Source organism: Oncorhynchus nerka, linkage group LG12, assembly GCF_034236695.1.
Source record: "Oncorhynchus nerka isolate Pitt River linkage group LG12, Oner_Uvic_2.0, whole genome shotgun sequence".
Lineage (NCBI taxonomy): Eukaryota > Metazoa > Chordata > Actinopteri > Salmoniformes > Salmonidae > Oncorhynchus > Oncorhynchus nerka.
In genome coordinates, this window is record NC_088407.1 from 39,192,289 (window position 1) to 39,211,189 (window position 18,901).

The window sequence follows — 18,901 nt, forward strand, 5'->3', positions numbered from 1 at the left end:
TTCCTTTTTTTTAACATTTGCAAACATTTCTTAGAACCTGTTTTTGCATTAATGGTATGGTGTGTAGACTGATGAGGGAAAAAATACTTTAATCCATTTTAGAATAAGGCTATTACATAACAAAATGTGGAAAAATGGACTGGGTCTGACTACTTTCTGAATTCCTCGATACGTTTTGGGTTTCTTGTGGTCACTTTGCAGTCTACAAATTATTTAGAATTATGCTCTTGCCCCCCGACCATCCTCTCAAGAAAAAAATCAGCCTGTGGCTGAATCTACTTGATGATCCCTGGTCCATGTCATTGAAAGAGCAGGTGTCCTTAATATTTTGTACACTTAGTGTACGTATATACAGTGTGTGTGTGTGTGTGTATATATATATATATATATACTGAGGGTAGATAGATATTTTGTCTTGCCCATTTACCCTCTTAATGGCACACATACACAATCCATGTATGCATTGTCTCAAGGCTTAAAAATCCAAATTCAAATAAATTACTATAAAAATCAAACTTTCATGAAATCACACATGTAAGATACCTAAATAAATAAGACACACAAATGACTAGAGGGAGCCGGTCATCACTATAACCTGACTAGAGGGAGCCGGTCATCACTATAACCTGACTAGAGGGAGCCGGTCATCACTATAACCTGACCAGGGGGAGCCGGCCGTCTACATGACCCGACCAGAGGGAGCCGGCCTCGAAACTCTGATAGAAAGCTTGCAACATTGTATAAAATATTTGAGGCCCTCAGTTTCCTGCTCCAGGGAGTTCTGGACAGACACAGCTGTAGGCTATTTGTGCAAAGGATAAGAAGTAATCAGGTATTTTATGACATTTTCACTGGATCAGAGCATTACATTTTTACCTTTTGTGCTGAGTGGTTATCGAAAGTGCGAGAGCTGGAAATATTTACGAAAATGCTTTGAGGAACTATTGTCATTCGCAATTGATTTTGATTAGACTTTTTATAAATTTACTTTGAGAAGCTCAACAACTCATTAGTGGTAGTGCGTTAAGACAATCAGACATCCCCAAATGGGCACATTTATAGGCCTACATTTGTGTGCAGGCCAGGTAGACTAGTCCTACTTCTAAATGCGTAATCAGGTATATGTCCTTTCTCAACATTGACAGTAGTGTTTCAAACAAAAGACAATGAATAAATTGACAAAACTGATGCATCTCCAGGTCTGGGTGGTCTGCCATGGACAGTTTCATTTAGTATTCGTTTGGGTCGGCATGGGGAATGATTGTATTTCCCCATAGTACTGAAGTTGACCGACTGAAAGGGAGTGTAACTTTGATTATAATTACACTTCCCTGAAGGAGGGAAACGAGGTACAACACCTGTTTGTCCCCGCCCTTTCCTGGGTCGGTGAAGAGCGGTATTAAATTTAAGGAATAAATCCAAGCCTCACTCATCACTTCCAGCAAGGTGTGGATTTGACAGTATGTTGTACATAGTTTCAATCCTTCAGGGAACAGTAGTTATAGTAATAACGTTACGCTTGTCATATGATAAACTTCAACTTAGATAGATCTTGCTGTCGGACAGTTTTTTTTGTGTTCTGAAATCCACTCGAACTATGTATCATTTAGTGGCGCCTTATGTTACCCTGGGAAAACTGTTTTCATGGGCACAGAAATACTAAATCATTTCAGAGTTTTCTAAATTCAATGGTTTTTAACAGAGTCATCATGTAATCCAAGATGGTGTAGCATTAAGATGCGTTTGTTGTGATTGGTATGCTTTTTATGTCTTTTTGTACATATTTCAATCTTTTTCCAATTTTAAATTAAATATACCTTCCGGCAATCCACCTCACCCAATGTGATACAGATCTGCTATTTTTTTTAGACTATATAGCTAGAACCTCCATCAGAAGCTATCCATCAGATGCTAACCAGCTAATTAGCTACTAGCTATTTAGTCATTGTTAGCCACTGCTAGCGGCCTTTTCCTTTTTAGCTCAGACACCAGCCGCTTTTAGCCTGGATAATACCTGCCAGTCTGCACAGCGCAATATCAACCCTGAGCATATCAAACTGTTTTTCTCCACTCAATCACCGTATTCCTGCTGTAAGCTCTGGACCATTACACCGGATAATCACAGCTAGCTAGCTGCCACCGAGTTGCCCAGCTCCAAAGCTAGCCATGAGACTGGCCCATCTCCCGGTCTGCTCAGTGGACCCTATGATCACTCGGCTACACAGCTGATGCCTCCCAGACTCTTCACTAAGACAACTAGAAGCCACTACATCACCGGATTCCTGCAGTAAGTTCTGGAATATGCACCGGATTGACTATAGTGGCTAACACCCTTGTCCCGACGCTAGCACCAGTTAGCCTCGAGCCAGGCTCATCTCCCGGCTAGCGTAGTAATGACTACCTAACGGCTTCCCTGGTTCATATATTGCTGTTCAATGGACCCTATGATCACTTGGCTACATAGCTGATGCCTGCTGGACTGTTCATTAATCACGGTACTCAGTTTTGTTTCTTTTGTTTCTGTCGGCCCCAGCCTCAAACTCAGGCTGTGTCTTGTTAACTGACGCTCTCTCCCCATTCATCGCCATTTTACCTGTTAGTTAATCCGCTAAGACCTGTTGTCTTAGCTAGCTCTCCCAATCAACACCTGTGATTGCTTTGTGCCTCGCTTTATGTCTCTCTAATGTCAATATGCCTTGTATACTTTTGTTTAGGTTAGTTATCATTGTTTTATTTTACTGCGGAGCTCCTAGTCCCACTCAACATGCCTCAGAGAACTCTTTTGTCCCACCTCCCACACACTTCACCTAGCATAACTGGTGCCTCCAGAGATGCAACCTCTCTTATCGTCACTCAATGCCTAGGTTTACCTCCACTGTACCCGCACCCTACCATACCCCTGTCTGTACATTATGCCTTGAATCTATCCTACCACGCCCAGAAATCTGCTCCTTTTATTCTCTGTTCACAACTCACTAGACAACCAGTTCTGATAGCCTTTAGCTGTACCCTAATGTTGATGTTCTGACTATCCTACCGATACCTGACTTCGGCGATGTAATTTACAAAATAGCCTCCAACACTCTACTCAGCAAACTGGATGCAGTCTATCACTGTGCCATCCGTTTTGTCACCAATGCCCCATATACCACCTACCTTTATGCTCTCGTTGGCTGGCCCTCGCTACGTATTCGTTGCCAAACCCACTGGCTCCAGGTCATCTAAGTCTTTGCTAGGCCGCCTTCACTCAGCTCACTGGCCAGCATAGCAACACCCACCCGTAGTACGTGCTCCAGCCAACACCTACTTTGGCCGCCTTCCAGTTCTCTGCTGCCAATGACTGGAAAGAATTGCAAAAATAGCTGAAGTTGGTGATATCTCCCTCACTAACTTTAAGCATCAGCTATCTGAGCAGCTTACCGATCGCTGCAGCTGTAAATAGCCCATCCAACTGCCTACCTCGTGCCCATGTTTTTATTTACTTTTTTTGCTCTTTTGCACACCAGTGGCACATCATCTGCACATCTATTACTCCAGTGTTAATTTCTGAAATTGTAATTACTTCGCTACTATGGCCTATTTATTGCCTTACCTCCATACTCCATTTGCACACACTGTATTTTTGCCATTTTTGCTCCAGGAAGATATACAGTGGGGCAAAAAAGTATTTAGTTAGCCACCAATTGTGCAAGTTCTCCCACTTAAAAAGATGAGGCCTGCAATTGTCATCATAGGTCCACTCCAACGATGACGGACAAAATTAGAAAAAAATCCAGAAAATCACATTGTAGGATTTTTAATGAATTTATTTGAAAATTATGGTGGAAAATAAGTATTTGGTCAATAACAAAAGTTGATCTCAATACTTTGTTATATACCCTTTGTTGGCAATGACAGAGGTCAAACGTTTTCTGTAAGTCTTCACAAGGTTTTTACACAAAGTTCCTGGTATTTTGGCCCATTCCTCCATGCAGATCTCTAGAACAGTGATGGGGCTGTTGGGGCTGTTGCTGGGCAACATGGACTTTCAACTCCCTCCAAAGATTTTCTATGGGGTTGAGATCTGGAGACTGGCTAGGCCACACCTTGAAATGCTTCTTACGAAGTCACTCCTTCGTTGCCCGGGCGGTATGTTTGGGATCATTGTCATGCTGAAAGACCCAACCACGTTTCATCTTCAATGCCCTTGCTGATGGAAGGAGGTTTTCACTCAAAATCTCACGATACATGGCCCCATTCATTTTTTTTCCTTTACACGGATCAGTCAACCTGGTCCCTTTGGAGAAAAACAGCCCCAAAGCATGATGTTTCCACCCCCATGCTTCACAGTAGGTATGGTGTTCGTTGGATGCAACTCAGCATTCTTTGTCCTCCAAACATGACGAGTTGAGTTTTCACCAAAAAGTTATATTTTAGTTTCATCTGAACATATGACATTCTCCCAATCTTCTTCTGGATCATCCAAATGCTTTCTAGCAAACTTCAGACGGGCCTGGACATGTACTGGCTTAAGCAGGGGGACACGTCTGGCACTGCAGGATTTGAGTCCCTGGCGGCGTAGTGTGTTACTGATGGTAGGCTTTGTTACTTTGGTCCCAGCTCTCTGCACGTCATTCACTAGGTCCCCCCGTGTGGCTCTGGGATTTTTGCTCACCGTTCTTGTGATCATTTTGACCCCACGGGGTGAGATCTTGCGTGGAGCCCCAGATCGAGGGAGATTATTAGTGGTCTTGTATGTCTTCCATTTCCTAATAATTGCTCCCACAGTTGATTTCTTCAAACCAAGCTGCTTACCTATTGCAGATCCAGTCTTCCCAGCCTGGTGTAGGTCTACAATTTTGTTTCTGGTGTCCTTTGACAGCTCTTTGGTCTTGGCCATAGTTGAGTTTGGAGTGTGACTGTTTGAGGTTGTGGACAGGTGTCTTTTATACAGATAACAACTTCAAACAGGTGCCATTAATACAGGTAACGAATGGAGGACAGAGGAGCCTCTTGAAGAAGAAGTTACAGGTCTGTGAGAGCCAGAAATCTTGCTTGTTTGTAGGTGACCAAATACTTATTTTCCACCATCGTTTCCAAATAATTCCATAAAAAATCCTACAATGTGATTTTCTGGATTTTTTTTCTCATTTTGTCTGTTGAAGTGTACCTATGATGATAAATTACAGGCCTCTCATCTTTTTAAGTGGGAGAACATGCACAATTGGTGGCTGACTAAATACTTTTTTGCCCCACTGTAGTACATCCATAACTATCTGTTTCCTCATTAGCAGGGAGGAGTTTCTGCAATCAAATTGCACTCGTGCCGCAATTTTAGCAAACACAGAAAGGGGCCTATATTGGAGACCAAACGTCATCTGGCACACTGCTTAGAGTTTCAACAACATGAATAACTTCTATCTAGTTTCTAATCTTAGATGTTACTAATAATGTGAAAACAAGACAAAATGACTATTCATTTTAAGACCATTGTCAAATAATTTTAACATTCATTACAGAAGTCAATTGTTGTACAACATCATGGCTACGCTGTTGGCATCCCCTTTTACAGTGGATTACCGCTGTTGTGGGCATTTAATCATCTGTCCGACTTTGTTCACACAGGAGAGATACGAGACGATCGTGAATCCTCTGGGGAGCCTCAACAACCTCATGATGCTGACCAGGCAGAGAAGAGTCTCTCCAGATCAGAACACTTCAAGAAACACCCGCAGAGATCCACAGGGAAGAGAACTCACTGCTGTTCTGACTGCGGGAAGCGATTCACCTCATCATGCATTAAAATTCATCAGAGAATACACACAGGAGAAAAACCTTATAGCTGTTGTCAATGTGGGAAGAGTTTTACTAAATCTGGCTCCTTGACAGTGCACCAGAGAATACACACAGGAGAGACTCTTTATAGCTGTGATCAATGTGGGAAGAGTTTTACAGGATCTAGCGATCTGACAATACACCAGAGAGCACACACAGGAGAGAAATCTTATATCTGTGATCATTGTAGGAAGAGCTTTGGTCAATCTGGGAAGCTGACTGTTCACAGGAGCACACACACAGGAGAGAAATCTCTAAACTGTGTTTGTGAACAGCAGTTTTCAGTTCTTTCCACAGATTCTCGATTGGATTCAGGTCTGGACTTTGACTTGGCCATTCTAACACCTGGATATGTTTATTTTTGAACCATTCCATTGTAGATTTTGCTTTATGTTTTGGATCATTGTCTTGTTGGAAGACAAATCTCCGTCCCAGTCTCAGGTCTTTTGCAGACTCCATCAGGTTTTCTTCCAGAATGGTCCTGTATTTGGCTCCATCCATCTTTCCATCAATTTTAACCATCTTCCCTGTCCCTGCTGAAGAAAAGCAGGCCCAAACCATGATGCTGCCACCACCATGTTTGACAGTGGAGATGGTGTGTTCAGGGTGATGAGCTGTGTTGCTTTTACGCCAAACATAACGTTTTGCATTGTTGCCAAAAAGTTCAATTTTGGTTTCATCTGACCAGAGCACCTTCTTCCACATGTTTGGTGGGTCTCCCAGGTGGCTTGTGGCAAACTTTAAATGACACTTTTTATGGATATCTTTAAGAAATGGCTTTCTTCTTGCCACTCTTCCATAAAGCCCAGATTTGTGCAATATACGACTGATTGTTGTCCTATGGACAGAGTGTCCCACCTCAGCTGTAGATCTCTGCAGTTCATCCAGAGTGATCATGGGCCTCTTGGCTGCATCTCTGATCAGTCTTCTTGTATGAGCTGAAAGTTTAGAGGGACGGCCAGGTCTTGGTAGATTTGCACTGGTCTGATACTCCTTCCATTTCAATATTATCGCTTGCACAGTGCTCCTTGGGATGTTTAAAGCTTGGGAAATATTTTTGTATCCAAATCCGGCTTTAAACTTCTTCACAAAAGTATCTCGGACCTGCCTGGTGTGTTCCTTGTTCTTCATGATGCTCTCTGCGCTTTTAACGGACCTCTGAGACTATCACAGTGCAGGTGCATTTATACGGAGACTTGATTACACACAGGTGGATTGTATTTATCATCATTAGTCATTTAGGTCAACATTGGATCATTCAGAGATCCTCACTGAACTTCTGGAGAGAGTTTGCTGCACTGAAAGTAAAAGGGCTGAATAATTTTGCACGCCCAATTTTTCAGTTTTTGATTTGTTAAAAATGTTTGAAATATCCAATAAATGTTGTTCCACTTCATGATTGTGTCCCACTTGTTGTTGATTCTTCACAAAAAAATACAGTTTTATATCTTTATGTTTGAAGTCTGAAATGTGGCAAAAGGTCGCAAAGTTCAAGGGGGCCGAATACTTTCGCAAGGCACTGTATATATATATATATATTTACATCTTTCTTTGCATATCTTTATATATTCTCTTTTCCAAAAACTCAACTTCAAAACACTCTCCTGCAAACCGCCTCACCAATTAAAAATGATTTACCTCAAATCTGAAATCCACAATAGAAGCTAACCAGAAGCTAGCCAGTTTACTGGCTAACGTTACTATTCAGCAAACCACGGTTGATGGTCATCAGCTATCCTTTAGCACAAAAAGCTATTGCCAGTTTTGTACAACGCGACTCAGACCAGAACATACCGGACCTATTTTTTTCTCTCCATATCCCCAGGTGGAGATTATAACAGAACAAGGCCAAGATGTTCAAATGTTCATAAATGACCAGCATGGTCGAATAATAAGGCAGAACAGTTGAAACTGAAACAACCTCACTACTCACTGGACCATTATGATCACTCTACTAAGCATGCCTCTCCTTAATGTCAATATGCCTTGTCCATTGCTGTTCTGGTTAGTGTTTATTGGCTTATTTCACTGTAGAGCCTCTAGCCCTGCTCATTATACCTTATCCAACCTTTCAGTTCCACCACCCACACATGCGATGACATCACCTGGTTTCAATTAGGTTTCTAGAGACAATATCTCTCTCATCATCACTCAATACCTAGGTTTACCTCCACTGTATTCATATCCTACCATACCTTTGTCTGTACATTATACCTTGAAGCTATTTTATCGCCCCCAGAAACCTCCTTTTACTCTCTGTTCCGGACGTTCTAGATGACCAATTCTCATAGCTTTTAGCCGTACCCTTATTCTACTCCTCCTCTGTTCCTCTGGTGATGTAGAGGTGAATCTAGGCCCTGCAGTGCCTAGCTCCACTCCTATTCCCCAGGCGCTCTCTTTTGATGATTTCTGTAACTGTAATAGCCTTGGTTTCATGCATGTTAACATTAGAAGCCTCCTCCCTAAGTTTGTTTTATTCACTGCTTTAACACACACTGCTAACCCGGTTCTAGCCGTGTCTGAATCCTGGCTTAGGAAGACCATTAACAATTCTGAAATCTACATTCCTAACTACAACATTTTCAGACAAGATAGAACGGCCTAAGAGGGCGGTGATAGCCTGCAGAGTTCTATCCTACTATCCAGGTCTGTACCAAAGCAATTTGAACTTCTACTTTTAAAAATCCACCTCGATAAAAACAAGTCTCTCACCGTTGCCGCCTGCTATAGACCACCCTCTTCCCCCATCTGTGCTCTGGACACCATATGTGAACTGATTGCCCCCCATCTATCTTCAGAGCTCATGCTGCTAGGCGACCTAAACTGGAACATGCTTAACACCCCAGCCATCCTACAATCTAAGCTTGATGCCCTCAATCTCACACAAATTATCAATGAACCTACCAGGTACCACGCCAAAGCCGTAAACACGGGCACCCTCATAGATATCATCCTAACCAACTTGCCCTCTAAATACACCTCTGCTGTTTTCAACAAAGATCTCAGCGATCACTGCCTCATTGCCTGCATCCGTAATGGGTCAGCGGTCAAAAGACCTCCACTCATCACTGTCAAACGCTCCCTGAAACACTTCAGCGAGCAGGCCTTTCTAACCAACCTGGCCGGGGTATCCTGGAAGGATATTGGAAGGATATTGACCTCATCCCGTCAGTAGAGGATGCCTGGTTATTTTTTTAAATGCCTTCCTCACCATCTGAAATAAGCATGCCCCATTCAATACATTTAAAACCAGGAACAGATATAGCCCTTGGTTTTCTCCAGACCTGACTGCCCTTAACCAACACAAAAACATCCTATGGTGTTCTGCATTAGCATCGAACAGCCCCCGTGATATGCAACTTTTCAGGGAAGCTAGAAACCAATATACACAGGCAGTTAGAAAAGCCAAGGCTAGCTTTTTCAAGCAGAAATTTGCTTCCTGCAACACAAACTCAAAAAAGTTCTGGGACACTGTAAAGTCCATGGAGAATAAGAACACCTCCTCCCAGCTGCCAACTGCACTGAGGACAGGAAACACTGTCACCACCGATAAATCCACTATAATTGAGATAGCCTTGGTATCTCAAATTATTGCCTCGCCTGGTTCACCAACTACTTCTCTGATAGAGTTCAGTGTGTCAAATCGGAGGGCCTGTTGTCTGGTTCTCTGGCAGTCTCTATGGGGGTGCCACGGGGTTCAATTCTTGGACAACACTCTCTTCTCTGTATACATCAATGATGTCGCTCTTGCTGCTGGTGAGTCTCTGATCCACCTCTATGCAGACGACACCATTCTGTATACTTCTGGCCCTTGTTTGGACACTGTGTTAACAACCCTCCAGATGAGCTTCAATGCCATACAACTCTTCTTCCGTGGCCTGCTCCTAAATACAAGTAAAACTAAATAGATTTTCTTCAACAGATCGCTGCCTGCACCTGCCCGCCCAACATCACTACTCTGGAAGGTTCTGACTTAGAATATGTGGACCATTACAAATACCTAGGTGTCTGGTTAGACTGTAAACTCTCCTTCCAGACTCACATCAAACATCTCCAATCCAAAGTTAAATCTAGAATTGGCTTCCTATTTCGCAACAAAGCATCCTCCACTCATGCTGCCAAACATACCCTTATAAAACTGTCCATCCTCCCGAAATAATGTCATGTTTTACTTGTACCCCAGCCCGCATTGTGAATGGTTAGGAAATATTATGTCATGTTTTACTCGTACCTCAGCCAGCATTGTGAATGGTGTCTGAGGCAGTGACATACTAGACCAGGGCAGTAAATCTAATACTTGGGTGTTTTTAGTCATGCATGAAAGGTCTGGGGTGGTTCCAAGTTACATTTCTGGCCATGCTGGCAGGGTCTGAATCAAACCCAATGTCCAATGGGATTGATCTGTTTAATCCAATTGTTTGTTTCAGTTTCCAGTAGTTGAATCCTTTGACGAATTGTTGATTTCAACAAATGCACTGGGTTGGTTGAAAAGTGATACTAAATTTAAAAACCATCCACTATTTTGACATAGTGGAAGATATAATACTGAATTGATACTGTTTTTCATACTAAGATGGACCAAGAAATGTTGCTTTTGCACATAGTTGTTCATTGGTTTAGCAAGAGTCTGTTGATTGGTCAGTCATTGGGTTAATTTGTTTTACAATATTAAAACAAGCTTTATTTATACAGCACATTTCAGACATGGATGCAACACAATGACTTCAGAGGAAAACATGTATACAAAACAAAGAAAATAAACAGAAATATTTACTACACAACAAACATAAGAGGATAAAAAACAGAAGAATAACAACTGAAAGACTAATGAGCATCCTGAGGAAAATTCATTGATTAAAATATTAACAATTGGATGCAATATTCAACCATAACGAGATGGACAAGCCAGCACAGGTGTAACACATACTGACTAACGAGGTGACACCAATCAGTGCGCCCTAACGGGCTATACGTGCTAACGAGCTATACGTGCTTACGAGCTATATGTGCTACAGTCCAACCTCAAAACACAAATGGAAAAACCAAAGCCTGTAACACCTCCCCCGTCAAGACAACAAATATATCCTATATTTTTGTTGGACAAGTTTGCTCACCACCAACAGAAGACAACTTCCATTTCACATGATTCACTTTCTACAATATAAACATGGTGTCTACTGGCTTCCAACAATTAAAAGCACGTATTTCTAAATATATATTTTTCTACAAACTTGTTGTTTTTTAAACTCACTCGCATCTAGAACTCTTCTAAAAGTGTTAATACATTGATTATAGACCAATGTATTATACTGCGTCCATGTGTATAGGCTGCAAGTAAGTTGAAATTAATATGTTTTCAACGTATATTGAATGTCGGGCCTTGTCTTCTTTTCAATGACATTTTGCGAGATGGGATCGCCCAATGTCAAAACATAGTTTTAAAGTCTCCAAATCAATAACCAAAATGCAGAAACAGTTTGTGATATATTGAAAACCTCAACATAAAATGTGCTATTTACATTTTCTTTTGCACATCATCATCTGCTCATTTATCACTCCAGTGTTAATCTGCTAAATTGTAATTATTCGCTCCTACCTCCTCATGCCTTTGGCACACACTGTAATATAGACTTTCTTTTTTCTACTGTGTCATTGACTTGTTTATTGTGTTATTGGCTTGTTTATTGTTTACTCCATGTGTAACTCTGTGTTGTCTGTGTCACACTGCTTTCCTTTATCTTGGCCAGGTCGCAGTTGCAAATGAGAACTTGTTCTCAACTAGCCTACCTGGTTAAATAAAGGTAAAAAATAAATTAAAAAACACATCTGCCACAATAATCATAGAAGCACCATAAAAACTGCACAAGCACCAGAAACGCTGTTGTTTTGACAAGTAGCAATAAATCACCGATATCGATTAGGAGGGAAATCAGTTGTATGTGCTGTTGAACATAATTTAAAAAACACATGGAAATGGGAGATATCTTTTACCTCACTGGTTAGAGGACAACCTGAAGACAGTCAGCTACATTTTGAAGTTTACCATTTTGATTCAAGAGGGTGGCAAACATGGTGTTACACAACACGTTTTGTTAAATCTCATAAATAGTACTCTCAGTTCAGAGCTGGATTTTTCCCCCGAGGATAAAAATCATGCTAAAGTCAAATAAACAGGGGGCAAACACTTAGGGTTCTATATTGTGACATTCATTAAAATACTCCTTCTACAATTTAAAAAACATTCCACATTGTGACTTTATTTCATTGATATCATGAAACAACTCCTTCATGTATGTATTTTCTGATGTTTGATCATAAATCTTTTATCAGAGAATCTCTTGTCACATTGATCACAGCTATAAGATTTCTCTCCTGTGTGTGTTCTCAAATGTACTATCAGGCTGTTTGGCTGAGTAAAACTCTTCCCACATTGATCACAGCTATAAGGTTTCTCTCCCGTGTGTGTTCTCTGGTGTGTCTTCAGGCTGCCAGATGTAACAAAACTCTTCCCACATTGAGGACAGTCATATGGCTTCTCTCCTGTGTGTGTTCTCTGGTGCACTATCAGGCTGCTTGACTGAGTGAAACTCTTCCCACAATGATTACAGCTATAACATTTCTCTCCTGTGTGTGTTCTCTGATGCACTATCAGGCTGCTTGACTGAATAAAACTCTTACCACATTGATTACAGCTAAATGGTTTCTCTCCTGTGTGTATTCTTTGGTGGGATTTCAGGTTGCTTGGCTGACTAAAACTTTTCCCACATTGATCACAGCCATAAGGTTTCTCTCCAGTGTGAATTCTCTGATGTATTTTAAGGTCTACTGAAGAGGTGAATCTCTTCCCGCAGTCAGAGCAGCAGTGAAGTTTCTCTCTAGTGTGTATTCTCAGGTGTACTTTCAGTGAATTTGATCTTAAGTAACTCTTCCCACAGTCAGAGCAGTGGTGAGGTTTCTTCCCTGTGGGTCTCTGCTGGTGTTTCTTGATGTGTTCTGATCTGAAGATACTTTTCTCTGCCTCGTCAGCATTATGAGGTTGTTGAGGCTCCCCAGAGGATCCACAATAATCACTTCTCTCTCCTGTGTAAACAACAAAGTCAGACAGATGGTTAAAGGCCAACATCAGCAGAAATCCACTGTTTATTTGAGTTAAAAGGTGATGCGCAGAGCCTACCCATGAAGTTGTACAACAATTGACATCTGTTAAATTATTTGACAATTAAGACAGTCAAGTGAGCAAGAATAGTAATTTTGTCTTGTTTTCAAATTAGTAGTAATATCGATGATTGTAGGCTAGAAATAAGTTATTCAAGTTGTTGAAATCCCAAGCACTGTGCCAGATTACTTCTGGTCTCCAATATAGGCCCCTTTCTGTGTTTGCTAAAATTGCGGGACGAGGGCAAAGCACACGCAATTTGGTTGCAGAAACTCCTCCCTGCTAACGAGGAAACCACTAGTTATGGATGTAGTATATCTGCCTGGAGCAAAAATGGTGAGCAAAGATGATAGTTTTTCACAATGTATTCTGAATATTACAGCGCAAGATCAGGCGTGCTACTCAAGGAAACTCACATTAAGCTCTGGTGTCTATTCACTAATTCACCACCATGGGAGAAAACTCAGGGGAGTTCTCATAGGCTGAGAGCAAAAATAGCATCAATTTCCAGGTTGCTTATGAGTGCATTTCACATTACTTTTGGATTATAAGGCTCGCTTGAATCACCTGCTTAATATGTTTGTGTTATTGTCCAAAATCAACTGCTTTATACTTTTAAAAAAACACTTCAACCAGTAAAATGCTCTTTGGCTAGCTGTTCCATCAGCCTGGTTTGTACAAATTGCCAAATTGGCCCATAACTTCACCTAACAATAACATAGACCTACTGTAGGAACCATGGCTTCACCTAACAACAACATAGACCTAGGACTATAAAATAATTAAATATTTCAGGTGAAACATGGAAACGAAAATGTCTTTGTCATGACATTTCATAACCTGATCACCAGATAATGTTGTCAATAATCCCACTAGGCTACTCTGTAATGTGTTGTCATTCTAAATGTCCTGAATAAGAAAATAGCTGTGTGTGTTGTACAATAGCCTATCCATCAAGGAACAGTTCTCTACACATTATGAGCAAAGTATCTCTGTGTGCAAGCAGACTAACGAGACCCTACAGTAAATCAAGCAGACAATAACATTATAAACATCAATTTGTTAGGGATGTTGAATCCAACGTGGAGCACGGCATAACTGTCTTTACCAGAGTAATGAATGAAGAAGCACTTTGGTTGTTGTTGCATGTTGTGATGTTTGTCACTTGACTGGAATTCAGAAAATGATTTCCTGGATCAGCTGATGATAGTTGAACATGTGACTGTAACTTAATAACAGCTACAGTATTAAGAATGATGTGTAATTATTGAAGAACCGCGTTAATGACAGTATCCATTTGGGTGTTTCTATAAAGTTAAGGTGACTCTCGGTTAGAACGAAACTCTGAAATTATTTATAATTGCTGTTTTCCCAGTGTAACATAAGGAGACACTAAATGTGATGTAGTTAGAGTGCATTTCAGAGATCTGAATACAAAAAAAACTGTCCGACAGCTAGATCCCGTATTTAAGTTCATCATATGACAAGCTTAACATTATGACTATAACTACTGTTCCCTGAACGAAGGAAATCCACACCTCGCTGGAAGCCTCGCCTTCCACAGGTGATGAGCGTGAGGCTCAGATTCATTCATTCAATTTAATACCGCTGTTCACCAACCCAGGAAGGGGCCAAACAGGTGTTGTATTTTAATGTATGTTTGAGAAGAGTTTAAAACAAAGGTTTCAAAACAATTCATGAATGTAATTGAATCTCGGTATGTTTAGCCTTTAATGTAATGGCATGAAAATAAATTGGCTGAATATTATACAATGACTTACCAACAGCTCTAACAATTTGACCTCCACAGGAAATCTTCACTGGCAATTCTAGAATATACTATATAGCCTAGAAACCTGGTTAAAGTGTCATTATGACATCACGGGTGAATTCTAGAATATACTATATATACTAGAAACATGGTTAAACTATCATTATGACATCATGGATGAAGCCTAGAAACATGGTTAATCTATCATTATGACATCATGGATGAATTCTAGAATATACTATATAGCCTAGAAACCTGGTTAAACTATCATTATGACCTCATGGATGACCAGTCCTTGTATTCTTCATAGTGTAGTGAATTCAGGGGGTAGCCCTGAGCTGAACTCAAACCTGGGTCCACTGACTGTCAAGCCAACACCTTATAACTTTTACACCAAGATGTCTGAACTTCTTGACGAGGTCGCTAGGTGTTGGGTTACGGTTGCTACAATAGCTTTCTATTTGAATTTGAGAGGGTTACATTTCTCCAGCCCCATCACTCAGCTGTTTACCAAACCAAGTCTCTGGGAAAGCCATTTTGTTGCTGTTTTTTTTGTTTAAACCACACCAATCAACCAATCTGTTTTGGTAATAAGATGATGATGGGGTTGGAGAAATGTAACTACTTTCAAATTCATAAACAGACCTATGGATGCAAGGACTGACCATCCATGATATCATCATAGTTTTAACAATGTTTTGATGCTATACAGTGTTGATTTACATTGGAGTAAAAAACGCTTATTTGGGGTTCTGATGGGGTACAACAGTTGAACTAAGCTCATGAGGCATGTGTTATATTCTTCAAGAATCAATGGCTATATATAAATCATTTAAAAGTCCAAAAATGGATGTAAGCAATTGCAGAGTTTGTGCCTCTGTTTTTAAGACAGTACTTACTAGTATTAATCAGGGAACGGTTTCTCAAAAGCATCTTATGGCTAAGTTCACCGTTAGAACCATTGGATGCTTTAAGATGCGTTTGGGAAACCGGGCCCAGATGTCCAGTTTCCTCCTCTCCTTCCTCCTTTTTTTTGGATGTGACAGTCATCTCCTCCTCCTCTTTCACTCCAAAAACTGCATCATCCTCTTTCTCTTCCTCCTCTTCTTTTACTGTAACATCCTCCTCCTCTTTCACTCTGAACGCGTCTTCCTCTTCTTTCACTCTAACGTCTTGCTCTTCTTCTTTCACGGAAACAGCCTCACCATCTACTTGATTTTGTATTGAAACAGCCTCCTCTTCCTTCTCCTCTTTCACCAGAGCTTCTTTCTCCGTCCAGCAGACCGCCTCTTCTTTATCAGGAGAGTAGCTTGGTGAACTCATGGTCGGAGATGTTCGCTAGCTATGCTAATGAAACCAGCCCGTTAGCTGACTAATAACAACACCGTAAATATTAAATGAAATCGGATAACTAACTAGACGACAGAAGTGGGTTAAAAATGCAGTGGGTAATATACACTAAAGCGTCTAAAGAGCTTTATTGGTTCGGCTATTTTGTCTAGCAAGCTACCGAGGTGTCTGACTAACTGTTGCTGCTGTTGAAAGAAGCGTTCCGTCCAGTAGATTATACGTCACACTAGCAGCTTGCCTTAAAGTCGCACATCGTCATCTACTGACTGGAGTGGGTAACGCATTTGACTAAAATGTAAACGTTATCTTCAGACAAGTTAAAGTGTAGGACGCATTAGTTTTTACTCACCAGTGTAACAACACAGTGTGGTTAAAGACTTAGTAAGCTAGTTGTAGTCACAATATGTTTACCTATAAGTACAAACAGTTATGTTTTTTCGTCATTACATATGCATTAATTTATTTTGGGAAACTTCTGAACTACCCATAATGCAATATTACTCAAGTCGTATGAAGTATCTACTCTGTGCTACCGTGTTTGTATGCCAGTTTAACGGCTTAATTAAGTTGTTAAATTACTGCATAAAATGGGTATTATTCCACCTCCTGGTCTATTAGTGTTTACATTGTCTAATACACTCAAATCAAAGTTTATTTGTCATGTGCGCCGAATACAACAGGTGTAGTAGACCTTACAGTGAAATGCTTACTTACAGGCCCTAACCAACAGTGCAATTTTTAAGTAAAAAATATGTATTAGGTGAACAATGGATATGTAAAGAAATAAAACCAACAGTTAAAATACATTGAAAAATAACAGTAGGGAGGCTATATACAGTACATTTACATTACATCTAAGTCATTTAGCAGACGCTCTTATCCAGAGCGACTTACAAATTGGTGCGTTCACCTTAAGACATCCAGTGGAACAGCCACTTTACAATAGTGCATCTAAATCTTTTAAGGGGGGGGGTGAGAAGGATTACTTTATCCTATCCTAGGTATTCCTGAAAGAGGTGGGGTTTCAGGTGTCTCCGGAAGGTGGTGATTGACTCCGCTGTCCTGGCGTCGTGAGGGAGTTTGTTCCACCATTGGGGGGCCAGAGCAGCGAACAGTTTTGACTGGGCTGCGCGGGAACTGTACGTCCTCAGTGGTAGTGAGGCGAGTAGGCCAGAGGTGGATGAACGCAGTGCCCTTGTTTGGGTGTAGGGCCTGATCAGAGCCTGGAGGTACTGAGGTGCCGTTCCCCTCACAGCTCCGTAGGCAAGCACCATGGTCTTGTAGCGGATGCGAGCTTCAACTGGAAGCCAGTGGAGAGAGCGGAGGAGCGGGGTGACGTGAGAGAACTTGGGAAGGTTGAACACCAGATGGGCTGCGGCGTTCTGGATGAGTTGTAGGGGTTTAATGGCACAGGCAGGGAGCCCAGCCAACAGCGAGTTGCAGTAATCCAGACGGGAGATGACAAGTGCCTGGATTAGGACCTGCGCTGCTTCCTGTGTGAGGCAGGGTCGTACTCTGCGGATGTTGTAGAGCATGAACCTACAAGAACGGGCCACCGCCTTGATGTTAGTTGAGAACGACAGGGTGTTGTCCAGGATCACGCCAAGGTTCTTAGCGCTCTGGGAGGAGGACACAATGGAGTTGTCAACCGTGATGGCGAGATCATGGAACGGGCAGTCCTTCCCCGGGAGGAAGAGCAGCTCCGTCTTGCCGAGGTTCAGCTTGAGGTGGTGATCCGTCATCCACACTGATATGTCTGCCAGACATGCAGAGATGCGATTCGCCACCTGGTCATCAGAAGGGGGAAAGGAGAAGATTAATTGTGTGTCGTCTGCATAGCAATGATAGGAGAGACCATGTGAGGTTATGACAGAGCCAAGTGACTTGGTGTATAGCGAGAATAGGAGAGGGCCTAGAACAGAGCCCTGGGGACGCCAGTGGTGAGAGCGCGTGGTGAGGAGACAGATTCTCGCCACGCCACCTGGTAGGAGCGACCTGTCAGGTAGGACGCAATCCAAGCGTGGGCCGCGCCGGAGATGCCCAACTCGGAGAGGGTGGAGAGGAGGATCTGATGGTTCACAGTATCGAAGGCAGCCGATAGGTATAGAAGGATGAGAGCAGAGGAGAGAGAGTTAGCTTTAGCAGTGCGGAGGGCCTCCGTGATACAGAGAAGAGCAGTCTCAGTTGAATGACTAGTCTTGAAACCTGACTGATTTGGATCAAGAAGGTCATTCTGAGAGAGATAGCGGGAGAGCTGGCCAAGGACGGCACGTTCGAGAGTTTTGGAGAGAAAAGAAAAAAGGGATACTGGTCTGTAGTTGTTGACATCGGAGGGATCGAGTGTAGGTTTTTTCAGAAGGGGTGCAACTCTCGCTCTCTTGAAGACAGAAGGGACGTAGCCAGCGGTCAGGGATGAGTTGATGAGCGAGGTGAGGTAAGGGAGAAGGTCTCCGGAAATGGTCTGGAGAAGAGAGGAGGGAATAGGGTCAAGCGGGCAGGTTGTTGGGCGGCCGGCCGTCACAAGACGCGAGATTTCATCTGGAGAGAGAGGGGAGAAAGAGGTCAGAGCACAGGGTAGGGCAGTGTGAGCAGAACCAGCGGTGTCGTTTGACTTAGCAAACGAGGATCGGATGTCGTTGACCTTCTTTTCAAAATGGTTGACGAAGTCATCTGCAGAGAGGGAGGAGGGGGGGGGAGGGGGAGGAGGATTCAGGAGGGAGGAGAAGGTGGCAAAGAGCTTCCTAGGGTTAGAGGCAGATGCTTGGAATTTAGAGTGGTAGAAAGTGGCTTTAGCAGCAGAGACAGAAGAG

The 18,901-nt window shown here is 42.1% G+C and overlaps 1 protein-coding gene across 1 annotated transcript; it reads right to left on the reverse strand.

Annotated features, from left to right (window-relative positions):
- Positions 1 to 12,044: 12,044 nt before the first annotated feature.
- LOC115138916 (zinc finger protein 664-like) lies at positions 12,045 to 16,295 on the reverse strand. Its single transcript, XM_029676098.2, has 2 exons — positions 15,641 to 16,295; positions 12,045 to 12,894 (listed from the first exon to the last, which is right to left on the reverse strand). The coding sequence occupies exons 1-2, from the start codon at positions 16,062 to 16,064 to the stop codon at positions 12,101 to 12,103; spliced, it is 1,218 nt and encodes a 405-aa protein (XP_029531958.2). The 5' UTR covers positions 16,065 to 16,295; the 3' UTR covers positions 12,045 to 12,100.
- Between the last annotated feature and the right edge of the window lie 2,606 nt (positions 16,296 to 18,901).

Excerpts from the sequence above, each read along its gene's own strand:
- LOC115138916 (XM_029676098.2), bottom strand. The coding sequence starts at position 16,064 with ATGAGTTCACCAAGCTACTCTCCTGATAAAGAAGAGGCGGTCTGCTGG. Across the intron at positions 12,895-15,640 it reads CCGTTCCCTGATTAATACTA|GAGAGAGAAGTGATTATTGT; the intron begins GTAAGTACTGTC and ends TTGTTTACACAG.